This window comes from Anas acuta, chromosome Z, assembly GCF_963932015.1.
Source record: "Anas acuta chromosome Z, bAnaAcu1.1, whole genome shotgun sequence".
Classification (NCBI taxonomy): Eukaryota; Metazoa; Chordata; class Aves; order Anseriformes; family Anatidae; genus Anas; species Anas acuta.
This window is the reverse complement of record NC_089017.1, coordinates 48,497,450-48,514,134: the sequence shown is the minus strand read 5'-3', so window position 1 is coordinate 48,514,134 and position 16,685 is coordinate 48,497,450. Positions and strand designations below refer to the sequence as shown.

The following is a 16,685-nucleotide window of genomic DNA, read 5'->3' as shown; positions in this document are numbered from 1 at the left end:
CCAGACCTAAGGAAGATCATTCTTAATTCATATTCCCAAAAAATCAGACCATGTGTCTGAGAGCGTTGTCCAAATGCTTTCTGAACTCCAGCAGGCTCAGTGCTGTGCCCACTGCCCTGCGGAGCCTGTCCCAGTGCCCGACCCCCCTTCTGGGTGCAGAACCTTTCCCTAACCCCCAGCCTGACCCTCCCCTGTCCCAGCTCCATGCCGTCCCCTCGGGTCCTGTCGCTGTCCCCAGCGAGCAGAGCTCAGCGCCTGCCCCTCCGCTCCCCTGGTGAGGGAGCTGCAGGCCGCCATGAGGCCTCCCCTCAGCCCGCTCCGCCCGGGGCTGGGCACACGCAGCTCCCGCAGCGGTGCCGGTGCCGGTAGCGGTGCGGCGGCGAGCGGCGGGGCAGGGCCACGGTCGGAAGCCGCCTCCCGCTCCGTGCCCCGGGGCCGCTCCGCTGCTCTCCTGCCCGGCGGGGCCGGCATCTCTCGGGCCCGCTTCCCGGCCGGGCCCCGCCACCGCGCCGCGGGAGGCGCCGGCTGCCGGCGGGGCCATGTCGGCTCCGCGGGCCGCCACGCCGGGCCCCGGCCCCGGAGCCGTGCCGGGGGAGGCTTTGCACGGCCGGGCGCTGGAGCTGGAGCTGGGCAGCAGCACGCAGACCTCGCACCGGCTGCTGGCCTACAGCGACGCGCTGCTCTCCATCATCGCCACCGTGATGGTGAGCCCCGGGCTGCCCGGGTCTGTAGGGACCGGGGGGGTGCGGGGAGCAGGGAGCCAGCACTGCGCGAATATCGGCAGCCGCATGGAGTTGTGTTGGGCTTCATTCAGGCTCCGAGCGAGGAAATGAGCTGCGTGTGTACTAACTGGGCTTTCTTCTTTCAGATTCTGCCTGTGGCCCACACAAAAATACACCCCGATCAGGTATCTCTGCTGTTCTTGTTTTGTTGTTGTTGTTTCTGGTATCTTTGGGCATGCATGTGACGTCCTGATTCAACACCCCACTTCAGTTTAAGCTCCAAACTTCACAAAGAAAGCTAAATAACAGTATATCTAACAAGAAATTTCCTCTAGGAGGAGGAGCTGTTGAACTCAAGGTGAAAAATTTTAAATACTGAAGATTCGTGTAATCTACAGGAGTAATGACATAAAACCTGAATGAAATGTATATGTATACACATCATAGATTATATACAATTACTTTTGTATGAAGATAAATTACCTGTCAAACCAAAGCATCTTCCAGAAAAATAAATAAATAAATAAATAAATAAAAATCAGCTCTTATTTGTAATATATCATCAGTCAGAGAAGCCACTTAATGTAGTGCTGGCTTTAAGACCAGTTTAATCACAACTGTAATAATAATAATAATAATAATAACAATAATAATAATAAAGGGACTACAGAAAATTAAATCAGAATGAAGCAGGAGTGTTGGGCAATGCAATTCAGTCTCTTGAGGAGATTCACGATTTTTTTAATCACAGTTTGTTTATCCGCTCCTAAAAACAGAGCTAGACTCAATGTTGAATGTTTTGCCTCAGTTTAGGAAACTCGGGTATGATCCAGCAAATACACTGCATCAGTCTGTGTAATCTATTCTGATGTTGTGGTGGTATGTGCAGAACTGATGTGGTTGAGCCCTTCCCTGCCTCATTGTGAATAATCATCATATGAAAATCTGTAGGATGCTTTTACTTCAGAAGTCAGTGTTAAGGAAATAATAGGGATGTTTTGTAGCCAGCCCTTCTCCTAAAATGCATTATCACAGTAACAGCAATGTGAGAGTGCATGAATGAATCAAAGGGTGAACTGAGGTCTGGAAAGCCCAGATTTTACAGGTTGAAGAGTTGTGTTGGAATATCATAGTCCATTAACTACACATTTCAGTATATTTATCAGTGTCTAATACAGTTTGTCTGCATGATGGTAAAAAAAAAAAAGACCATTGGAGGAAAACTGCATTACTGGCAAGCATTTTCAAAAAAATACTCTGCATGACTGCATGTCATTCCCATTTGTAAGTAATGCTAGTACTTTCAGAAAATAACTATTTTTTCTTTCTGTCTGGGTGACACTTTTTATTTTGTTTCAGAAACTAGGTGAAAGCGTTCAGCAACTTCTTCTAACAAAAATTGCAGTCTACTTGATGACCTTCTTAATAGTCACGGTGGCATGGGCAGCTCATGTAAGGTAGGAACAAGCAAAAATGTTTAACTCCACTACAGAGTCAAAGAAAAGCTGTTGTTTAAAAGGGCAGAAGATCACCTTCTGTCTGATACGTTCCTGTGTTGCTGATATGTTTCTGGACTTTTTGTTGTTGGATAGTAATTATGAAAATACACTGTAAGAAGTGCTATCCTAATCAGTGACGTAATGTGTTTCTACACTATAGAAACTGTGATACAAAGAAAAAGAAGTATTATATTCAGAGTTAAATTCAGAGTTACTCTTCATTTCACTTAATATTCTTGATGGAATTAAATGTAAAAGTATGCTGAAAAAGCATGACATTTTAAGTTGTGTGATGCACAAATAGAGGAATTCAGATAGGACTGCTGGCCTAAAACTTGTCTTTTTCAGTCCCCAGCAGTGCTTCTTGCAAAACTAGTTTTGATGTTGCAGATGCTGCATTTTCCACAGCTGTGGACATTGCCACTTTGCCGCTTACACGTACCTTAGTAGTCAAAAGGAAATTAATATGCAGGTGTTTTGTGGGGGTAGGGCAGCAAGCATTTTTTTTTTCTTCTGCCATAGTATTTTGAGGGTTTTTATTCTTCAGAACAAGGTAAGCTGGTCCTCTTTCCAAATCCATTCATTTAAAGACAGTTTGGATTGTGTTCTAATGAAGTCACTAAAAAATAAAGTAACTTTGCCTTCTTTAGAGATCAGTTCTACGGAGGCAATTCTAAGTTGTCATTTTTTTTCCCTAATATCCTGGATTCTTGGTAATACATCCAAGTATTTACAATAATTAGATAGCAAACAGCTATAGTCCAAAGCAATATTTTGTTTTTCAAACTTGATATGCTTACCTCTAGTGAACACCTTGCAGTGTTAACAGGTGAGCTGAAATATGACAGTTGGTCTTTGTTTGGCGTACTTCTTTCTGGGTAAAGCAACAGCCTCTTAAAAATTAAGGAAAACATAATGTGTAATTGAGTGTTATTAATTTCTAAGTCAGCGTATGTTAGAAAGCTGTGAATAAATGGATAGGATAGTTTTAAAGGAAACATGGCCTGAATAAATGTTATCTCTATGGTATTATTAAAATCCTCTCAGTCAAGCTAAAAATCAAGGCAGCTCTGCAGTTTACTCTCTACAGTATTGGAATCATAGGGCCATGGAATGGTTTGGGTTGGAAGGGACCTTAAAGATCATCGAATTCCCCCACCCTCCCATGGGCAGGGACACCTCCCACTGGACCAGGTTGCTCAAAGGCCCATCTAGCCTGGCCTTGAATACTTCCAACGATGAGACACTGTAAACAATCATGGCAGTGCTTTTTTAATTTATCACGTTAGCAAATATTACCACTGTTCTTCCTCTAAGTAAGTGGATTGATCCTATTCTGTCAGAGGCGCAACCTGTGATTACCTCCTGTGTTCCATTTTCCAAGGTGTGATACCCATTTGTAGCTCTCTGCATTGTTAGGATTTTGGCGCCTTACTTGATGTGTCAGAATGGCCATCTTGATTCTTTTTTCACACATGAATTGGCTCTTAACAACAGTTAAATTTACCTCACAGTAAAGATACAATTACAAGTGCAGAGGAAGGATAGAGCCAAAAAAATCAAAAGGAAAAATAAGAGGTCAGTTTGATACGTCTTATGCCACTTGTCCTTCAAATAGAAATGAGGTTCTTAACAACTTTTCCATGATTGGATTTGACTGTTCATATCTAGCTTTTCTTTTTTTTTTCTAACAAGTGTCTTCCATGTTTGAGTTTATGTTTTGGTAGCACTTGGACTGCTTGCCTAAATCCTGGAGCAAGGGAAATCAGGTTCCCCTATAATACAATAAATGCATAATTTGTATGCAGTGTTGTAACATATTTCGGGAGCTGGCTTGTTCATGGTATCTTAACTTGCCTTGACAGGTTGTTTCAGGTGATAGAACTTATAGATGACGTCCTTGCGCTTCTAAATCTGGTGAGTCTTACCCAACATACTTGTGATTAGCTACCAACTGTAGGTCACTTTTTCTTTAGACTGTATACACACAACAGAGTGTTTCTAATTTAAATCAGTTCCACCAAATTTCAAAGCCCATAAGGTACAGAGAGCTTTAATTCCTCTTCGCCAAAGCACATGTTTGATAACTAACTTGCTTTTAACTTGCATTGTAAACCAAAAGAAGATCTGCACCAGGTTAGGTGGAAGTTCATCTTAGGGAACTCAAGAGGCACCTAAGCACAAATATTTTGACTTTCCTGGTCTATGTGACTTTTTTCCTCCAAACCTGAGAAAATGACATTTTATGTCTTTTGTGGCAAAAATGATAGCTATGAGTTTGAGTTTCAGTTAAGGTTTCAGCCATTTCTATGTTTGAGTTACCCAGAAATTCATTGTGAAGCTTATTTGAAACACAATCTTAAAAAAAACTACGTCTGAGAGACCAGTCTCTGATGCAGTGTTTTGAGATTCACTCTTTCCTAAACCTTATCTATTAAAAATTCTTTCTTTATTTGGGTGTGTATTTTTTAATGAGCCACCTTGTAATATCTTGGTTACAGTTAGTTGTAATGGGATGCTGCAATGGAAAGTGTATTTTTGCTTTCAGATAGAGCTTTGTATTTTTACTATATTGCTTAAAATTTGGTTCTCTCGACAATGTACAATTACACGGTTTGTTTAACTTTTGTGACTAAAAAATACCGAGTTTAAATTCTGTGAGAACAGTATAGGAATTCACGTAAGAAGAATTGTTTAAGGCATATATTTCTTCTGTAATTTAGCTTTCAAAACTATGCATTTCATAGAAACATTGAATGGCTTGGATTGGAGGAGACCTTAAAGATCATCCAACTTCAGCAGCCTGCCATAGGCAGTGATGCCACCCACTAGATCAGGCTGGCCAAGGCCCCATCCAGCCTGGCTTTAAACACCACCAGGGTGGGACATCCACAGCTTCTCTGGGCAGCCTGTGCCAAACCAATAGCCCTAACAGTGAAGAATTTCTTCCTAATGTCTAATCTAAATCTGTCCTCTTAGTTTTAAGACCATTCCCCCTTGTCCTGTTATTATCTATTTGAGTGGAGTCCCTCTCCATCCTTTTTATAAGACTCCTTTAAGTACTGAAAGGCCACAATGAGAACTCCCTGGAGCCTTCTCTTCTTCAGCCTGGACAGCCGCAGCTCCCTCAGCCTTTCTTCACAGGAGAGGTGCTCCCCCTGTCTGATCATCTTTTCTGCTTGCTTTAGGTTTGTTTGTTCGTTCTTCCTTAGCTAATATTTAAAAATTTATGATCAGAAATTAATGGCTTTGTCAAGGGAAATCACACATCCTAAGGAGGTGCTTCTATTTTTGGCATTGCTGGTCCAGTGAGAAGTCTGTTAGGAGCCATAAGGAAGACTTTTATCTGTGGTACTGTTAAGAAAACTGTAGAATTATGTACAGTTTGCATAGCAAACTTTGAAGGTGTGTACAGAACTGGCTGTATGTTTCAGTCATAGCTCAGCAACTTCAGAAATGTTTTCTTCTCAAGATGCAACACTTGCATTTGAGTTGTTTGTGTTACATTCTCTGGCTATGTCTTAAATGATGCTATTGCTTGCTTGTAGTTCACCTAGTGTTTCAATACACTTTTTTTCTTTTCTTAGGCTTGTATGATGATCATAACTTTCTTGCCATACACTGTAAGTACTTTTCTAAAATTTGACATATATTTATGTTACGTTTTTTTGTTTGTTTGGAGAGGTTATACCAAAGTATTCCAAAAGCCAGGAGAGTATTATTATAGTATAAACGCTGAATCCATTCTAGTAGTTAATTTTACAATTAGTGCATTAATCCTTAGTTTCTTAAAATTAACTTAAAAAAATCTTGAAGAATTTTTTTGAAAATTCTTCATCTCCTGCATGTTATACATAGGCCTTGCAGAAAATGGGTAATGTGGAAGATAAATTAGAATCATGGAAAGCCATAGTTTTCCGGGTTATATTTAAAAGAAGCAGATGAATTGAATGTCAAAGTTCACTGATGAGAATTTTGAATTTTGTAAGGGAGCTAAACCTGTATTTCAAACCCCTCTTTAGATAGCAGAGTATTTTACTCTTGTAACCTGGAGAGAGTTTTCGGTATCACCTGTGGCTCATTCAGCAGTGGTGGTTCTAGCAAAAAGTATCTGCTTTTTAAATACACAGATTTGATGATCTAGCAATTTCTCGACAGATAACCTTTAGATCCAGCAAGAATTGACCACCATAATTAGCAGAACAAAACAGTTGCTTAAAATGGTTCTTGACTTTTATTGTATGTTTAGAACAGATTTATAGGACAGGTACCTGTTTCTCCATGGATATGTCTGTGTTATGTATTAACCTGCAAAGAATAAAGCTGTGGTAAGCAAAAGGGCCTTTGTCAGCAAGAGCACCTACTTCTTCCTTTGCCTCCAAGCTGAAATAATTTTTGGAAAGTTAGCTGTGTTACCCTAATACACACTTTTACTGCACGCTTTTTTTTTTTTTTTTTTTTTTTGTCTCACGTAATGAAGCTGCAGAAGTTGATACAACAAGCAGCCATGGAGGTAGAGAAATTAAAAGGTTCAAGAAGGTATCTTAATATCAAGAATATTCAGTTACAAACATCTTGTCTACTGAAAATGTTAAACTTCATGATCAGCTGCAAATCAGCCTGTAGTTACTAAGAAGATACAGCATTAGAGGGGGTGAATTTTAGCAGTATCAGCATATGAGCAAAGCCATCTATCTAGATACCCTCGGTTGGGATGCTTGCATGTGCTTGTGGCTAGAAACTGCATTTAGTGGAATTATATCAGAAAGCCAAGTGTTTATGCTTTAAAGTTTCAGTATCGAATGAAGAATACTCCTTTTTCTCTGTTGTTGTTCCTACATTGCTTCCAAACTAAATGTTTGATCTGGTTGCATTTTTTCTAGTTTTCCTTAATGGCCTCCTTTCCAGGAGTGCCTTTTGGAATATTCCTGTTCAGTGTCTGCGCTGTTGTCATTGGCCTTATACAGGTATTTGAGCTATCCCCTTACATTTTCACTTTTAGAGCCTAGATTCTATTGGGCGGAACTAAAATTAGGTTTATTAACTGTGGCTATAAATTGCTAAGTGTCTTTTTCTTTTGTATAGCAGTATTTTTCAATGCTGCGCCTTTTGCCATAAGAAAACATGTGCTAATGAGATGATTGCCACTGTCCTGTGAAACGGATATATGCAGCTAAATCAGCTGACCCACAGAATTTCTTCCCTCTCTTTAATTTTTTTTTTAAATTCTTTAAATTTAAATATTGATGAAATAGTAGTTGACCTTGCCTGCCGAAGTTCCCACTGAGCCACACAGCAGTGACTGAGTGAACAGAGAGAGGCTTTCTGACTCAGTGCTAAGTACATAGCACGGCACTGTTTTTTTGCCTGGAACAGTGCCTTGTTACTTTCTGTTCCTTGCTGTAGAGGCCTGCCTTCTTCATGTAACATCCACGGTCATATCATGCTCTGCAGAGGAAACTAAAATCCTGATAAACAGAAAAGTGTGAAATTGCAGAGTTTCTAAGACAGGTCCTCCATGTGGGAGTGAAAAATAAGGTAGAATGTGTTCTGGAATTTGATAATATATTTGTTTATTTATAGTTTTGCAGTTATAGTGCTGAAATGCTGTGTGTACTTGTGTGTATTACCTTCAGTAACGCTCTTCTCCTTGCAGGCTGTGATAGTACTGTATGGATTCTATCACCCACACTTACTGAATCAACAGATACAAGTGTCTGAAAATCAGAATTTCTATAAACGTCATATCTTGAAGATTATCCTTAGAGGACCGATTTTATGTTTTTTAGCAGCCATCTTTTCCTTTGTCTTTATTCCTTTGGTAAGTTCTCCCAGTTAACAGAGTACTGGGGCACAGCAGTATGTATTATCTGTGTTTGTGCCTGTGTTAAAATAATGGTGTCCACGTCAAATATGCAGACTTTCTCAGTTGCTGGTTTTATGGTGATGTAATCATGGTTGCTATTTTGTGTTGGATGTTTTCAATTCATACAGGCCAATTTGTAGTTCAATCTGTGAATTTTGCTTGGGTTTTCAAAGAATATTCTGCTACAGTATTTGCTTTACTTGCTCAGCCTTGGTTTTTGTAATGATTCCCTTAATTGATCTTCAGAAGCAGATCTTCTAAACAGTAACTTAGCATCTTGCTTACCATAAGTCAGTGAGATAATGTGAAGGTTACATGAAATAAACATCACATTGCACAACTGAAGATAGGTGAATATAATTGCTATACTCACAAGGTGCAAGAAGAAATTGAATAAATAGACCAGTTACCCAACCTGCATCTTGAATGTTTTTCACTAAAGCCTGCCCTTACGGCAGCCTCGGCCACCTTTATTAAGTGGTAAGGTTGCATCTACATATTAATAACCATGGAAATTAATCAGTGTTTTAACCACAAAATTTTGGTTACTATTGATAAAAGGGCCAATTATGAGTCCAAGCATGAAAATAACCAATTTTAACAAAATATTCTCCTCATCTCAGTCTTCCTTGTTACTTCCTTCTTTCTCTAGTTCACTAGTATTTTTATTTTTTTTTAATTAACATCAGTCAAATTAATCTACAGGTTGCACTAGTGTTTAGACTTGTGCAGTCTGTGAACCACTTGTGACCCACTGAGCTGTTTTTTGGACAGAAGTATTACACAGAGACATGCAGCATATGCAAATTCCCCCCTAAGTACAGCTGGCACAGTGGGACAGAGACACACTTCAAAAAGCATGTAAAGTTCAGGACACAGACACTTAAATCATGGTCTTTTTTTTAGGGAACTTGTTGAAATAAATGTATTCAAATTTGAGAGAGATGGGGTGTTTTTGTAATAATGACTCTTCACAGAGATGCTTAGCAGAGCTTCTGCCTTCATCAAAGACAAAAAGGAACCAGCAGAGATTCAAAGAATTTTATGAAGTTCTTACAGAATGCTGGTCAAAATCTGCGAAGAGCTCTGTCCTTGAGAGTATCCCTCACGGCTGTTTCTTTGCTTTAGCTTAAAAAATCTTCTTCCCTGCCACCACCCTCCATCACCTTATTTCAATACATTTTTTGTGCAACCTGCTGGAATTAAAATTGTGATTCAACCAAAGAAAGTATTTTGTGCTTTTTTTGTTTGTTTTCTGGTTTTGTTGTCTACAGCCTTTCCTGATCACATTATTACATTGTTATCCAAATAACTTGCCAGCACAATGCAGGGGTGCTTAGGAGTTTTAGCTGGCAAACTTGACATTTCAGGTTGAGTGTCAAGTGACAGATAGTATTAGAAATACGCAACAGTTCTCCAAACTCCCGAGAAATCGTTACTGCATTTGTTAGCAGGATTATTTCTCTTCCTGTTTTAATTCAGTATTCATAGCTAGCACTAAACTAGCTATCAAAACTAAACTAGCTATCAAAAAGCATTAGGCTGCACATGTAATATTCAAGAGGTGCGTGTTGATTTCAGGTGAGTCATTTCCATGTCATAAAATCAAGATTTTGTTTCTCAATGTGATTATACCTAAAGGTTGAGAATAACAGTTTAATGTTAAACTTAGAAAGAAATTTACATTTTGATAACTAAATTTAACCTCTGTTTATTTTTTTCTCCATAGTCTTACGTACTTCTTGGGCTTGTAATCGTTTTTCCACATCTGTCTCGATTCATTACGTGGTGTAAAACTAAGATTTTGGGTGAGTAAGAGCATTTCTAGGGAGTATGTTCGGATATGTTATTAGGTTGTCAACATGTCATCCAAATAGCATGGAATGAAGTAATTTCAACTCTACTTCCAATTTCACTCTTGGCGTACAGTGATTTGGTGTTTTATTGCTTTGCTTCCAGTTTCTCCGTAGCCCCCTGCTTTCCTTTTAATTTACTAATAGATACATGTGTATGTAAGGTATGCATTACTAAGTTGTTTCTGAAAGCAAAACCCTTCTGTTTTTTGCTGAGTGATGGCTGCAGGCAATCCCTCTTCCCTTCTAAAAAAGGGGAATGAGGACAGAAAAATATAGAAAGCAAGCTCTGTACCTGTATCATTTCCCAGCAGTACTCTATGGTCCCACATTCTCAAACCAGCAATCAGCAGCATGTTTGAGAGTCCGTAACAAGCAGATATGTAATTGAAGCACATCTACTGTAAGTAACTGTTCAGTGCATTATGCCTTACGTATCTAACTGCTGTGGTTTAAATTCACACATGGCTAAAGGCAGCCTAAATCCATGCTGCCTTCCCTCATGCTCCTTGCTGAGGTTCCTTCTGCCCCCTTTCTGTCAACACTGACCATTGCATAACCGTGCCAACAGCACTTCTGCTATTCAGCTCTGCTGAGACTCCACTGAGGAGAGATGTTGCCAGTGCCAAAATAAAAGAGGAGGTGTTGCCATGCAAGCTATTTAGCCAAAAGAGGCACTGCCCCCCTTTGAGAGTAATATTAACTGACCAGAAAAATACCAAACAGTTGTATGCCTTTGGAATAAGCACTGCATAGGTGAGTCAGCAGAGTAACACCTTTGTGCCTCTGCTGCTCCATTTTAGCCCAGGACAAGTCTATCTTTGTTTGCTACGAATAGGAACCTGTTTGATTCTGCCATTCAGAAGCAGGATTAGACAGGTAGAAATGCTTTGAAACAGCTGCAGCCAGAGTCTCAGATCCAGAGAACAAATGGGCAGAGATATTTTGCTCTGCCTGCTGCAGTGGGGACACTGCTGTTCACAGCCAGGTCAAGGCTGTATTTGTCTAACCCTGTCAGATGGCTAACGTAATTTACTGCTATATTGATTGAGATGTGTTTACACTTGCTTTTTAATTGAGTTTCTCTCTTTAATTCTGGAAACTGCAGGCTTTTTCTTCATCAAATCTATACTCCTGAGGTGGTGCAGCTTGGCTAGCTGGGCAATTCAAAGCTCAGTCTTTAGGGATGAGTTTGATGTTTTCCTTAAAAGCTCCAGAGCCCCATCTTCCGGCGAAAGGCTGGATTTATTTTAAAGCAGGTGATTTCATGTGCCAGTGCAGCCCCGGTTCTGCAGTGAGGTTTTTCTTCCTGTGCAGTATAAGTTCTCCACAGTGTCTTTGGGGACGCACAGTTACTAAGGCTTCCTGGGGAGGCCTTACTGTGCCCTCCTGGCACAGCATCTGATTTGTTTAGCTCACATATTTTGTTCAATTAGAGCTTTGGGCCCGTGTTCATTTGGTGGAGATGGTCTGCTACACGGTTTAAAGGACAGGGTTTTTTTGTCTCTGTTGTGCTTGTCCTGTAGGGAAGCAATATGAACTTCAGGGGGAGCCACAGCTGCAGAGAAAAAAGTGACATGTGTGGGTGGATAGGACCTTTCTTTCTACAGAAAGATTTTGAGGGGTGGAGAGAAAGAAAAAGGGAGATCACAGTAGGTTTTTCATTGTTGTTGTTTTTTTTTTAATGCTTTAAATACCTTGTTTTGTGCTATCTGATTTTTGTCTTTCATTAGTATACATCCAGGTTTGTTTTCCAGGTCAGAGAAATGAAGAAGAGGAACACCATAGCTTAGAAACCTTTAGTTTTTACCTTAGTGAGCCTCTGAGTAAGGAACGGGTAGAAGCATTCAGCGATGGAGTCTATGCCATTGTAGCAACCTTGCTCATTTTGGACATATGGTAAGATTTTGTGTTGCCTCTGACAATTAGTGTTAACTGTAATGCCAATTCATGTCTATATGTAATATCTGAGGAAATAAAGCTAACCAAACATTGCTTTTTACTTCTAAAGCCTGTAGTGGTTATCTCAAGTGTGATATTTTGGAAAGTTACAGAGCACAAATGGAAGATATTTTTAGCTCCCACATTTCAGAAGTACTGATCATTAGTCTGTTTAACGTATATTGGGTTGGAGAGTCTTGAAGGACAAAGTCCTCTTTATGTTTAGATGTGTTTTCAGATAAAAGCCTTTTACCAACAAAAGCTGTTTAGTCCCTGTGGCAGCTTTATTAAATTAACCTGAAGGAAAGCCAATTTTCTTTTGTGTTTCCTTTCAGATTTAATTTAATTCCTGAACTTTTATTTGAAATGCTTCTTTTGAGGTACAAATTAGAGAACTACAGAGTGGATGCCTGTTCTTTCCTACACGGCCAGATTAAAACAAAATACTTAATTGTTGCCCCAGGAGTGTTTTTATAAAACTAACATGCAAAGTAAAGTGAGTTTTCTCTCCACAGTGAAGACAATGTCCCCGATCCAAGAGAAGTGAGAGGGAAGTTTCATGGCAGCCTTCTTGAAGCTTTAAGTGAATATGGGCCAAACTACCTTGCCTACTTCGGCTCATTTGTAACAATTGGTCTCCTGTGGTTTGTCCATCACTCGCTTTTCCTATATGTAACAAAAGCTACCCGATTAATGGGACTGCTTAATATACTTTCATTGGCATTCATTGGCGGGCTTCCACTGGCTTACCAGCTGACCAGTGAATTTGCAGAGAAGTCTCACAATGAAATAGAAGCCATTCAGGTCAGCTGTGTTATTACTTTCTTTGCCAGCATATTTCAGTTTGCAATATGGACTACAGCCCTCCTGCATGAAAGGGAAACGTTGCATCCTTTTGCTAGGTATGGTGGCAAGGAGCATGCCTTCATGTTTGCCAAGCTGGCTCTCTACCCTTGTGTAAGCCTAGGGGCCTTCTTTCTAACGTGCTTGTTAAGTGAATTTAGCACAGAAATTTTCCATCTTATGCAGATTGTAATCCCATTTGCTTTTCTTGCCTTGCGCATTTTTGTTAGAATTTCCTTAACTCTCATAAAGTCTGTGATGTCTCTCTCCAGGCGGAAGGTTGTACTGCTAGAAGAGGAGGAGGCATGTTTGTCTCCTACTGATACACTGTCCTAAATTTCCATGCAGTGCATGCGAAGCTGCAACATTAATTGCAATTCTTCTAACTCACATTGTCTTGATGTGTAATCTGTATTGATCTAAATTAAAGCCTGTGTTTGCCATAACTGGGTCATACTTCAGCTGTAGCTGGTCATGCTTGAGACTCTGCAAAACCAGTAACTGAAAAAAATAAGGGGGGGGGAGAAGGAGCTAAGTAGGGAAGACAGAAAGCATGTTCCCCTACCTTGACAATTAACCTTTTGGAAACAAATGCTGCTTGAAGTACAACTGCAGTGATGATCGATGATGAAATACAAAGATACCCAGCAAAATGTCCTTTTTCAGACATGTGATAGTCATTGTGGCAACCAAGCACAGGTGTAGAAGCTGGTTATGCTGCTACAAGATAGGGAGTGAGGTTTGGAAGAGATGATGGAGACCTGTTTTTCTGGATGGTGAATCACTGTAAACATTTGTGTATACAGATTGGTGGTCTCCCTTTTAATTTTATTTTTATTTTTTATGGTTACGATGCCTCTTCTGTGTAGCCACAAACTTGTGGTAGCGTTTTGAAAACTACTTCATTCTGAATGACTCTGAGCATAAGTTCAGATAGAAGTTGCAATTGAGACCCATATGCCTTCTCCCAGGCTGCCTGAACACGAGTTCTTCAGTCATACTTGTTCTTTTTCAAGAACAAGTGTTATAGTATAGTAAGTATAAAAGGCTGTATTTCACAAATGAGGATCCATGTGACTACATGAACTAGTTTTGGTATATCCCTGGGAAGAAATCTCAAGAGCTGTGGGACTAGAGGTAAATTTGTCAGTCCTTACATTTCTTTTTGGCAGAGGCATTCATTTGTATCTTGAACTTAGTGCCTAACAGCTTTAATGCTTTATTTAAAAGCATTTGGGGGATTTTGGTGTTCAAAAAAAAAAAAAAAAAGCACCACAAAACAAACAACAATAACAACAATAAAATAAAACCAAAGTGCTCTGGCAAATAATGACTGGAGTAATGATAGTGAGAACAAATTCAGATATCTAGTTTCAGTTCAGATCAGTCTGAAAGCACTTGTACTTTTGGTTTGAAGCACCTTGGTACTGACATCTAATCCTTAGTATTGTGTAATTCTTGTGAAAAAGTATCTTCAGATATGCAAGGAGTTTTATACCTGGTTTAGAAAAAATGATTTGCAGTAGGATTATGTGATGTGTTACGTGTTGCTCTTTCGTTCTAATAACTAATAAAAGCACTTTTGGGTCTGTGTTTTTGTTTCAACTATGCAGTCAGCACGTAAACAGTGAATATCTGTATTTGTAATAAATTTCAATCAGTGAAGAAAAACAGCAAAGCTTCCAGCCCTTTATTTCTGCTTTCGCAGTTTGGTCATCTTGTTGCAAATTTTTATCTTACAGTCTTTTGTCATAGTAAGTATATGTGTTAATACCAATTTTTTTTTTTATCAGATATGTGTGAGTGAGCTCTGGAGTAGTTTAGATTCTGGGGTTCAGCTCAGAGAAGTTGATGGATGTAAAAAAAAAAAAAACAACAAAACTAACCTGCATGCTTTGTGATAGGTAGTGTTTAGACAGTCAGATCATAAAGGCAGCATGGAAAAACACCTAAACTTTTAATTGGATGTAAAAAAAAGGTTTGAAAGGTTTATTCTTTTTTTGCTGGTACTTGAAAATGAGACCTGCAACTGAATATGACCACAGAGTTTCATTCCAGCGTTTACAGGGATGCTTTGAAGAGCAGTGAATTGCACTGAATAAATAAGTGACTAAATAAAGCATTTTTCCTTTTTTATTTTTTTTCCCATTTGGAAATAAATTATTTCTTCTGCAGAAAGAACTTTTTTTCCTGTAGCCAGGGTAGTAGTATTTAAACAAAATTTTGTAATGTCTCAGAACCTAAATTTGAAGGCAAGCTTGATCTGAGTTTTCATATAAACAGAGTTGGTTTAAGATCATTTTGACTGACGTTTTTTATAAGTTGAAGAAACAAAATGCATTTTGGAACAAAGCATTGATTTGAATTATGATATTCTCAGGTAGAAATAATATTTCGAAATCTAACAAGTTACTCTCTACAGGATTACTAATGGCCACAGGTTTTTTGCCTCTAGAAAAGTTAAAGTGACACACTTACAGTGATTATAATAATCCCAGAATCAACAGAATGGATGAGGTTGAAAGGGACAGCTGCAGACTGTCTAGTCCAACCCTGCTTGCCAAGTTAGGGTTGGTTTGAGCAGGTTGCTCAGGGCTGTGTCCATTCAGACTTTGAGTATCTACACACAGAGACTCCACAACCTCTCTGGTCAATGTGTTTGAATATTTAACACCCTTAGAGTAAAAAATATGGTGGTGGTGTTCCATTTTGAAGGAACTTCCTGAATTTCAGTTTGTGCCTATCATGTTTTGTTCTATCCCTGGGCAAAACCAGGAAGAGACCGGCTCAGTCTTTACTCCTCCCCATCATGTATTCTTAAACATGGGCAAGATTTCTCCTGAGCCTTCTCCTGCGGGCTGAACAGGCCCAGATCCCTGTGTCCTTTCATGAGAGAAGCTCCAACCTCTCTGTTGCCCTCATGGCCCTTTGCTGTACTCAGTTTGGACTGTCATTGTCTCTCGTGTACCGAGGACACAGCAACTGAATGAAGCACTCTAGACGTGGTCTTACCAGTTACCTCACTTTACCTGCTGGTGACACTTTCCGAAGTCTAGGATTTTGGTTACATTCTTTGTCCCAATAGCAGTTTAAATAAAATATGAATGTGAAGAAAGAAGGAAGGTTGCAGTAAAACTTTTGTTCTAATGACACTGGAATTGTTGCCTGTGGTACTGGCACTGCTACTGAAGAAAAACTACCTCTGAAGCTGTGAATAGGTCACGTTTGAGAACATGGTCATTCATGGGAGGGTATTTGAAAAGTCCAGTCTCTCCATTTATAAAACTGTGATTGCAAGATGATCATAGTTTCTTTTGTTCAGGCAGGTTGGCTTTAATGAATTCATGTTCAACTTGAATCCATTCGAGACATCAGAAGACGCTAACAGCCACTTGCAGGCAGCATTGTCATCACAGAATGGTTTGAGTTGGAAGGGACCTTAAAGATCATCCAACTCCACGCCCCTGCCATGGGCAGGGACACCTCCCACCAGACCAGGTTGCCCAAAGCCCCATCCAGCCTGGCCCTGAGCACCTCCAGGGATGGGGCATCCACAGCTTCTCTGGGCAGCCTGTGCCAGGGCCTCACCACCCTCTGAGGGAAGAATTTCTTGCTAATGTCTAACCCAGAGCTATCCTTAGTCTAAGACCATTCCTCCTTGTCTTATCGCTGTCTATCTGAGTACAGAGCCCCTCTCCAAAGCCTTAATTCACTGCAGCAATTTGGCTTGCAGACTTCTGGTTGGTGAACCTGTGGGGTTAGTTAGCATAGCACAGTGCCTGGTTACTGACCCCATGTTCGCTATTACCAAACAGGGCAGAGAGGGAGGACACTTTTGTAGCGGGGCGAGAAGCACAGTTTTCCCTAAACTCTTATAATCTGAGATTTTACGGCAGGCAGGTCCTTTCTGGGGGGCTACACAAACGCCTGTCGGGTACAGCGCCATGGCTGCCATAAGGCG

The 16,685-nt window shown here is 40.1% G+C and overlaps 1 protein-coding gene across 1 annotated transcript; it reads left to right on the top strand.

Annotated features, from left to right (window-relative positions):
* Positions 1 to 295: 295 nt before the first annotated feature.
* TMEM175 (transmembrane protein 175) lies at positions 296 to 14,402 on the top strand. Its single transcript, XM_068666586.1, has 10 exons — positions 296 to 704; positions 869 to 907; positions 2,082 to 2,179; positions 4,087 to 4,138; positions 5,809 to 5,844; positions 7,105 to 7,188; positions 7,878 to 8,042; positions 9,817 to 9,895; positions 11,698 to 11,839; positions 12,397 to 14,402. Exons 1-10 carry the CDS (start codon positions 540 to 542, stop codon positions 13,058 to 13,060), a joined length of 1,524 nt encoding a protein of 507 aa, XP_068522687.1. The 5' UTR covers positions 296 to 539; the 3' UTR covers positions 13,061 to 14,402.
* Positions 14,403 to 16,685: the final 2,283 nt, after the last annotated feature.

Bases quoted from the DNA above. Each gene is read 5' to 3' on its own strand.
- TMEM175 (XM_068666586.1), top strand. From the start codon at position 540: ATGTCGGCTCCGCGGGCCGCCACGCCGGGCCCCGGCCCCGGAGCCGTG. The intron at 908-2,081 runs GTATCTCTGCTG...ATTTTGTTTCAG, and splicing joins CAAAAATACACCCCGATCAG to AAACTAGGTGAAAGCGTTCA. The intron at 7,189-7,877 runs GTATTTGAGCTA...TTCTCCTTGCAG, and splicing joins TTGTCATTGGCCTTATACAG to GCTGTGATAGTACTGTATGG.